Source organism: Symphalangus syndactylus, chromosome 6 (assembly GCF_028878055.3).
Source record: "Symphalangus syndactylus isolate Jambi chromosome 6, NHGRI_mSymSyn1-v2.1_pri, whole genome shotgun sequence".
Lineage (NCBI taxonomy): Eukaryota > Metazoa > Chordata > Mammalia > Primates > Hylobatidae > Symphalangus > Symphalangus syndactylus.
Window position 1 is genome coordinate 22242038 of NC_072428.2, and position 9635 is coordinate 22251672.

General features: G+C 46.9%; 1 protein-coding gene across 3 annotated transcripts in view; it reads right to left on the reverse strand.

The window, feature by feature from the left end:
* The window catches only part of CAPRIN1 (cell cycle associated protein 1), a 50315-nt gene extending 46180 nt beyond the window's left edge, over nucleotides 1-4135 (reverse strand). Inside the window, exons 1-2 of one of the 3 annotated variants that reach the window (XM_055281953.2) lie at nucleotides 3667-4135; nucleotides 2902-3117 (exon numbers count right to left, since the gene is read on the reverse strand). In XM_055281953.2, the coding sequence (XP_055137928.1) occupies nucleotides 2902-3117 (216 nt within the window). In that variant the 5' untranslated portion in view covers nucleotides 3667-4135. Of the gene's footprint in view, nucleotides 1-2901; nucleotides 3348-3666 lie in introns of those variants that run through there. The other 2 variants (XM_055281954.2, XM_063640982.1) reach the window with 2 other exon arrangements.
* Between the last annotated feature and the right edge of the window lie 5500 nt (nucleotides 4136-9635).

Below are 9635 nucleotides of genomic sequence, written 5' to 3' on the forward strand. Positions count from 1 at the left end.
GACCAACCTGGCCAGCAACATAAAACCTGTCTCTACTAGAAATACAAAAATTAGCCGGGCGTGTTGGCAGGCACCTGTAACCCCAGCTACGCGGGGCGGGGGGCCGAGGCACGAGAATCGCTTGAACCCGGGAGGCGGAGGTTGCAGTGAACCGAGATCACATCGTCGCACTCCAGCCTGGGGGACAAGAGCGAGACTTCTCAAAGAAAAAACAAATTGCCTGAGATGGTGGCGCACACTCGTAATCACAGCTACTTAGAAGGCTGAGGCGGGAGGATGACTTGAACCCGGGAGGTGGAGGTTGCAGGAATCCGAGATCGTCCTACTGCACTCCAGCCTGGGCGACAGAGATCCATCTCAAAAAATAAAAATAACAAAATAACTTGAGGGTAGGGTATGACAGAGTATAGTAATTCACATACATCTATACACATTTAATGACCAGTTATGGTTCAAGTCCTCAGGAGGGGCTTATAAACTAGATTTATATTTTTTTCAGAAGTACTTGAACACTAGATTCTAACAGCCACCTCACAACTAAATTGGCTGCCAATCAGCACCTACCTTTATATTAACTTCTTTGAGGAGTTATCTTTCAGTCATTAATGTCTCTACACTTTATATCACCAATCATTAATGTTCATAATTAGTATTAATACATTATTAATGTTCATATTCGTTAATATTTATGTTCAGATTACTGTCCTAGAAGAAAACATTTCCAAGAAATTCTGAAGAATCAAAAAATTCAAGTAGCAGCCAGAACAGGAGGCTTGCTTACTGCATTAAAATTTTAAAAAGAGGCCGGGCACAGGGGCTCACTCCTGTAACAGCACTTTGGGAGACCAAGGCAGGTGGATCACGAGGTCAAGAGATCGAGACAATCCTGGCCAACGTGGTGAAACCCTGTCTCCACGAAAAACACAAAAAATTAGCTGGGCGTGGTGGCAGGCACCTGTACTCCCAGCTACTTGGGAGGCTGAGGGAGGAGAATTTGCTTGAACCTCGGAGGCGGAGGTTGCAGTGAGCTGAGATCGCGCCATTGTACTCCAGTCTGGGCAAAAAGATCGAAACTCCGTCTCAAAAAAAAAAAAAAAAATTTAAGAAGATACCCTACAGCGTAAACTAAATCATGTGTCAGACTCAGAAGATACTGGCCTTCGGCATGTTTATTCCATTCAACATTTGAATGTAGCTACCTTACACTTAAAATACTTTTGTTACTTTCTGGATGTAACTACATCTACTATTCCAATTACCTATAATAAAACACACTTATCTATCAAAATAAAGGATTGGGAAAAAAAAGAAATCCCAAGTCCATGAAATTCAAGTAAAACGTCCAACCTTCAATACTGAAGATGAGACAGGGAAGTATCAAATATAAATGTTTTAAAACTCTCCCAAAATGTAAAATATATCAGTAAATAAGTAAAATTAATAAGACCTAAACATCACCAGTTTTCTTCAACTTATTTCCCACTGCCCAAGTTTTAGCCAGTTACTATATCAGCACCTCAAGTAACACTATTAGATGTGTGGCTACATAAACACTGCAAAATGATTTCCTGGAAATTCAAGATGTTATAAATATGTGTTCCTAGAGGCAGACAAGTAGAAGTTATCGAAGTTTCATTTTACTTTATAAGGTAAAATTCAAGTTAACATGATAGTCACAGACGTAATTACCTCGTTTTTACAAACGACTAATTTGTTTCTCCCCTTCCACCTCTGATCTTACTCATTTTAATTATTCACTCTGCCCAGACCTCTTCTCTACGTACATACACACGCCCCTCTAAACAAGAGTTTACACTGTCCTGCGATGAAAGCATCAAACAAAAGGCTGACTTGCAGATGAAGATATACCTCAGTAGTCTGATCTACAAGGACTAAATATTGAATCCAAAAAATCGTGGGTGTGGCTCGATTTTTTTTTTTAGAGGGGGGCCTAAGGAGTCCAGTCGGGGCAGCTGCCTGGTCTCTGCCCTCCCCCTCTGCTTTCGCTTTGTGCTCACAATGCAGCTCCAGTAAAGCGCTTCCCTCTCCCCGCAGCCGCCGCCATGTTAGACGCTCTCTCCATGTGCCCCGAGTCCCAGCCATCCTCTCCAGTCTCCCCAGGACCCAGCCCCCAACGAATCTAAATCGTGGCAGTCCCCCGCCCCTTCAGAGTCCCCTAGGCACAGAAAGTCGCTACAGAAAATCACCTCGCGATTGAGCTGAGCCTGAGGCTCGGGTGGACACCTAAACAATTGAAACAAAGAGGGAAACGCAGGGGAGCCCATCGCATGGGGGCGGGGGTAGCAAATCGAAGACCCATTCAAAATAGGCCTGACGGAAAGGCAGTTCTACCTTAAGATTCTGAACACACTTCTCTCCCACGGAAGAAGAGGGGACGCTCGACAGGTCTCGAGTGCATGGTAACCGAGCGGACAGACCCCAAGGCCACAGGACGCAGGCCGCCCCAACTCCACGAGGCGGTCGGTTGAACCCGGAGCCCCCCGCGCAGGGACCTCTTGATTTTGGGCCCTCGTCAGAGAAATCGGGCCTCGGAGACGGAAAGAAGGGCACCATACAGTGAAGTCCTGACGACAGGCCCCCACCCTCACATGTCCCATTCCCAAAGGCCAAAAAGCCGGACCGACAGCGGAAGAGTAATAAAGAGGCCGGGGGGACAGTGCCGCGTCCGAGTCAGGTGACAAGTGCCTCCTCCAAGAGCCCGTTTTCTGGGCACGAAGCTCCCGCTGAACGTGGAGACGAGGCGTGCGGGCCAGGGGGTGGGAGGAGGGGACCTAGTAACGCTCCTGAGACGGAAAGGAGCGAAGGCTCCAGGGACCAGGGTCGGAGAGGGCGCAGAGCCCGGCCGCAGCCACCCCTCCCTTCCCCGCCAACTCCTGGCACCTTTTTCTTCTCCAGGTTCCGAAGTTTCTTGTCGATCACCCCGAGAATCTGCTTCATGGCTTCAGTCTGGACAGCGCCGGTGCCGGTTGCGGGGTGCTGAGAAGCCGGCGCGGCGGCCCCGGCTCCCGCGGCCGCCTCACTCCCGGAGGAACCCGACGGCGGTGGCGGTCCAGATGACTTGCTGCCGCTCCCGCTGTGGCTGGTGGCCGAGGGCATCTTCAGACCGCGAGGGGAGAGAAGAAAAAGCGGGAGGAAGGACAAGAGCGGCGAGTCAGAAGACGGACGGGGCGAGACGCGGGACAAAACGCGCAGCGGGCGGGAGCCTACGCGAGCGGGTGGGGGAGGGGGCGCGGCGCGCCTCGAGGGCAGGAACAGTGCGCGGGCGCGCGCGCGACCCGCCAGCGGGGCGCCTGGCTGGGCCTCGCGCCGCCCCCCGACCCGCCCCTCCCCCGCGGAGCCGCCGGCTCGGCCTACCAGCCCCGGGGCTCCGAGGCTCTCGCCGGGGGCGGGGCATCGCCGCGCCGGCCGCCAACGGCCACTGCAACAGTCCCCACCGGGGAGGGCCGGCTTTTGCCGGCTTCCGGAGAAGGGAGGAAAGAGAGAGGTCGAGGCTTGGGGGCAGAGAAAGGCATGGGAAATGACCGGGGTGGGGTAGGGGGACTTGGGGGCAAGCCCCTCGGAAGCTCCAGCGGGTCCGGAGATAAAGGACACTCGGGCGCAGCGGCCCTCTTCCCCTGCAGCGGCTCGGTCCCGGGTGGCGCTCACCGTGCGCGCGCGGAGGCCGCTGGAGATCACGAGTGGGAGCTGAGGGGGCAAAGGTGGCGGTGCCTTCCGGGCAGTGTCGCGCGCTCCGTGGGCGCAGGCCGCTTCGCCCTGTCCCGCTGCACCGAGAGCCGCTCCTAGTGAGGCGAGAGCCGGGAGCGGGAGGGACTTAGCCAGCCAGCAGCCCTCTGGGGCGCGGGGGGCGGGAGAAGCGGAGAGCGGGGGCCTTCGCGGCCGCTCGGGCTGCCCGGCGCGAACGCCTGCCCGGAAGAGGCCGCCCGCTAGCCTCTCCGCCGTCCCCCGGCCCCTGCGCTGTGGGGCGCCTCCTGGGCGCAGGTGAGGATGGCCCCGGCAAGGCCGAAGGAAAGGCCCCTTGAGTTTTGAGAGCAATCGACGCTAGGGTCCTTCAGGCGAAATCGTTTGACTCCCAAACGGGGACAATAGGTGTCAAGCAGCTGGGTCTGGAGCTGGCAACTGCCTCTTGAAGAGCCCTTATTTGGGGTGGGGGTGGGGGTTGGGGGGCAAAGGTTTCAGCAAGTAAGGGGTGCGTGGGGCGGGTGGTGCAATCCCAGCTTCTAGAATTCCTTCTGTATGCAGAGCGAGCAGACTCCCATACCCCAAAACGTCTTTTGAAAAAAAGACAACTCGCCGCTTCCCCACCAAACAATCACCCGGTAACCTAGGAGTTCCCTGTAGAACGTGTCGGACACGGTCATGGTTGGTGGCTTTTTAAATCCTAAAGCTCTGGCCTCACAAAGAGTCTTCAGCTACCCTACGATGTTACATATCCAGTAGGCCTGGGTATTACGAATTATTAGACTTTTGTTTCCTTTTGTTTTAGGTTTACCTAACGCTGTAAAGAGAATGTTCGATGAAATACAAAGAAAAAGATTTTTTTGCTCCGAGAGAATTATTCCAGCCTTGGGTTGGAGCGGGTGTGGACAGTGAGCAGAAAAACAAGAAAGCAAGTTCTGGAAGGAAATAAAATGAATATAATCAGTGGAAAATTCAGCAACGCAATATTGTATGACAACAGTAAATGACCAATTTATAATTTAAATTCTATGAAAAAGAGATTTAGAAGAGAGTTCTACCAAACCCACTGTTCCTTAGGGAATAAAATGAGTAACGCTGGCTGGCAACAGTGCGTCCTGAGGGAGCCTGGAGAAACAACAGCAGCCTCCAACCTCAAGATATCCTGGTTAGCTGCGAAGTCTGTTATATATTCATTCAAATATTTATTGAGCACCTTACTGTGTGCTGGGAACTCTTAAGTGCTAGGGATTATGAACAAAACATATTTACATGGAGCTTACATTCTAAGTAAGGGGAAGACAAGTAAATACATGTCAGATAGTGAAATGGTAGAGAAAAGAAAAAACGGTGGTCAGGGAAAGCCTTACTGACGTTTGAGCTAGTACTGAAGGAAGTGAGGAAGAAGGCTAAGCAGCTACCTTGGAAGAAGAATTTTTCAGGTAGAGGAAACGCCAAGTACTAAGATCTGAGAAGCAGCGTGCTTGCTGAGTTCAAGGAACAGCACGGAAACCATAGTGGCAAGAGCAGAGAGTAGGAGATGAGGTCACACATAATTAAAGGGGGCTGGTCTTGTAGGGCCTGAAAGACCATGGTAAGGACTTTGGCTTTTGCTGCATTCGATGGGGAGTCATAGTTTTTAAAGTTAAGTCCCCTAAACCATGCTTAGCACTACGCTGAGCAATTATGGCAGGCCTAGAGGCTAGAAACGGAGATGATAATCCTTTAGCTCCTTGCAACTCAAAGTTTACTCAGCCCAATCTCTCTCACTACCACTATCACTACTATCTTGGACTCCATAGCAGACTTAACTGAATCTGCATTTTAACAAGATCTTCAGGAGATTTGTGTGTTCATTAAAGTTTCAGAAATCACTGTTTTATTCCTCAGAATTGACCAGTGTCTAAAGTTTTATTGGGACACATCCACATCCATCTATGTACATCCATTCTATGACTGCCTTTCTGCCGTAGCACAGCAGAGTTGAGTAGTTGGGTGTGCAACAGACAGTAGGGTGTGCAAAACCTAGAATACTATCTCTTCTTTTACAAAAAAAGTGTTTGCCAATCCCTGGTTTAAAACAACAAAGGGGCCAGGCGAAGGGGCTCACGCCTGTAATTCCAACACTTTGGGAAGCCAAGGCTGGCAGATCACTTGAGGTCAGAAGTTCGAGACCAGCCTGGCCAACATGGCAAATCCTGTCTCTACTAAAAATACAAAAAAATTTGCTGGGTATGGTGGCACATGCCTGTAATTACAGCTACTCAGGAGGTTGAGACACGAGAACCCGGGAGGCAGAGGCTGCAGTGAGCCAAGATCGTGCCACTGCATTCCAGCCTGAGCAATAGAGCAAGACTGTCTCAAAAAAAACTACAAATGGTGCACATCCATCGCAGTTCAACAGAGTGCCCTGTTCATAGTAGTCACTCAGTAGATTCATGCTGATGCCATATCTCAAGTGTTGCTGACCACTGTACCACAAGAGAACTCAGGAATATCTCAGTCAAGTAAATGCTTTAGACAAGTAGATATTCATCACATCTGCTTAAATTCATTAGCCAGAAAGAGTCACATGACCCTATCCAACCATAAGGGAGTCGAGAGATGGTATTCTATCAGATGCCAGGAAGGAAGCAGGTGAGCCAGAAATATTTGGTGAATATATGTAGCTGTCACCCTTTCACTTCCTATATCATCCCAATCCCGTTTCACTGGTATTCTGACATTCTGCGGTTGTCTGTTCAGGTCAGCAAGTCCAGAAAGACCAATAAATTTAAGGCAAAGCTGTGTCCTAAAGCTGACTTCCTGCCCAGCTCAATGCCAAGGTCTCAGTCATTCAAATTTGTCTATTTCCTATTTGACTGAAGCTATGTTTATGTGAATTTTAAATACTCATTTTTTAAACCCTTTTTTCTAGTACAGAGCTATGCAGTAGCTTGCGATCATTGTATCATTGAAGAAATAAAGGTTTCCCAGAAAACACACTGGAAGAGCAGAATATGTTTATAAATGGTTTATAAATTTAAAAACCTTGGTATGCTTTAATATATGCCAATATTAAATATATTAACATAAAGCAAATACAACAATATGCAAAATAATATATTTCAATAACAAATCTTTCAAGCTGACATTTGCTTGTTCAATTCATTAGACCACAGCACTTTGAAGTTTCCACAGTCAAAGTGAATAATTAAACTATTTATCCTGATCATTTTAGCAAAATAATTCAACTGCTTCAACTTGAATCACCCAATAAGCTAATGCTAAGCTTATCTGTAGCAAAAGAGAGGAATCTTCATCTGAATTACATGAACTGCCTCTTTGTTTCAGGTTGACAGAAACCTGACCAAAGTGTGAACTTCGCTGTTCACATAGCTAAGGCTCTTAAAGTCTCTTAAATTTGTTTTTCAGTCATTTTACTACAAGTCAGGAGTAGACATTTCTATCATGATTTTTCCAGTACAGTCTTTTTTATTATAATTCAATCAATGATTGTCTATGTGTCCATGAACCACCACTAAATTCTAAGCTTTTCAAAGAAAAAGAGCAGTCGTTTTGTTTTTCCATCTCTGGATCCTCATAAGCAATAGCATGCCTGGCACAACTATTTTGTCACTAAGTATTGCCTACTGTATTAACATATCAGTACGGTTTTAATATTATTATTACTATTGGTCCATACTGTCTCTGAATTCTCACATTTTGGTCATCAGCTGAGATAACATCCTTTTCTGCTTATATTTTCCTATGTCCACCTTTTCTTATGTGTAATATTATGCTTAGAAATAGAACTTCATGTTTTGTAGAGGTACAATATGTTCAGAATAGTTATTTCAGATTTCACAAAACACTGTTGTTTGTTATTAAACACTCTTAGAAGCTACACACTTTACTCAATGTAAAAGCAAAAACCATGGTATGTGCTTGAAATCCCAGCTACTCGGGAGGCTGAAATGAGAACATTAGTTGAGCCTAGGAGTTTGAGGATGCAATATCATTTCACTACACTCCAGCCTGGACAACAGTGTAAAACCCAGCATCTAAAAAATAAAAATAAAAATTTTATTTTTATTTTATTTTACTTATTTTTTTGAGATGGAGTTTCGTTCTATTGCCCAGGCTGGAGTGCAGCGGCAAGATCTCAGCTCACTGCAGTCTCCACCTCCTGGGTTCAAGTGGTTCTCCTGCCTCAGCCTCCCGAGTAGCTGGGATTACAGGTGCATGCTATCATGCCCGACTAATTTTTGTATTTTCGGTAGAGACAGGATTTCACCATGTTGGCCAGGCTGGCCTCGAACTCCTGAGTTCAGGCAATCCACCTGCCTTGGCCTCCCAAAGTGCTGGGATTACAGGCCTGAGCCACTGTGCCCAGCCTAAAAATAAAAATTTTTTAAAAGCAAAAACACTTTGGCCACAGGTACTAAAATCTTTCATATAGTTACTTATATGAATTGTATGTTGTCTTAACATCATGTTTCTATTTCAGTGGTTCCCAACCTGTGGTGATTTTGTCCCTCAGGGACACTTGATTTAAAGGTCTCCTAAGCACCAAATCACTAGCAATGTCTAGAAGTATTTAGTTGTCACAACTTGAGGGGAAGATGTTAATTGCATCCAGTATGTAGAGGCCAAAGATGCTTCTAAACATCTTACAATGCACGAAACAACACACAATTATTCAGACCAAAACATCAATAATGCCGAGTTTGGGAAATGCTGTTCTATTTTATGAGATAAAAAATGTAGTCACTGGCCAGGCACGGTGGCTCATGCTTGTAATTCCAGCAGTTTGGGAGGCCAAGGCGGACGGATCACCCGAGGTCAGGAGTTCGAGACCAGCCTGGCCAACATGGTGAAACCCTGTTTCTACTAAAAATACAAAAATTAGCCGGGCATGGTGGTGGGTGCCTGTAATCCCAGCTACTCAGGAGGCTGAGGAAGGAGAATCGCTTGAACCTGGGAAGCAGAGGTTGCATTGAGCCAAGATCGCGCCACTGCACTCCAGCCTGTGTGACAGAGCAAGACTGTCTCAAAAAACAAAACAAAAAAGTAGTCACTTGTTCTAGTACTTTACAAGTAAAATTACTCTGATGACACTGGCCCCCCAAATTAAAAATGCCTTTAGAAATGCATTATGCAGCCTGGTGAGGTGGCTCATGCCTGTAATCCCAGCACTTTGGGAGGCTAAGGCGGGTGGATCACCTGAGGTCAGGAGTTTGAGACCAGTCTGGCTAATGTGGCGAAACCCCGTCTCTACTAAAAAAAATTTAAAAATTAGGTGGGTGTGGTGGTGCACGCCTGTAATCCTAGCTACTCAGGAGGCTGAGGCAAGAGAATCACTTGAACCCAGGAAGCGGAGGTTGCAGTGAGCTGAGATCACAGCACTGCACTCCAGCGTGGGCAACCGAGCAAGACTCTGTCTCAAAAAAAAAAAAAAGGGAGAAAGAAAGAGTTGGGGTCATGGAGGGTAGAGAGAGAGAAAGAGAAAGAAAGGGGGGGCGCAGGGGGGGAGAGAGAGAAAGAAAGAGAGACAGAGAGAGAGAGAAAGAAAAAAGAAAGAAAGAGAGAGAGAAACAGAGAAAGAACTAACTGCATTATGCATGTTGCCAAGATGCAAGTTGATCTGTTCATAGGGTGATCTTGCATCTTGGCAATATGAATAATCATGGTCATTTCAGGCAAAGTATTCTGTGTATCAATTCCCCTACTAATACATACAACCACTGTGAACAATAATTTGAGAAAAATGACTTCCTTCAAGGTAACAACTAACTGCTCCATAAATTTTGGAAGGAATAAAACTTTATGTATCTCAGTTAATACATACTAGGGGAATATAAGTATAAAAGTAATCAGCTTATTCAAGATTGTTCCTATAGCTGGTCAGGATAGTATTATTTCAAGAATAATTTTCACACCTAACAGCACAACTCCCC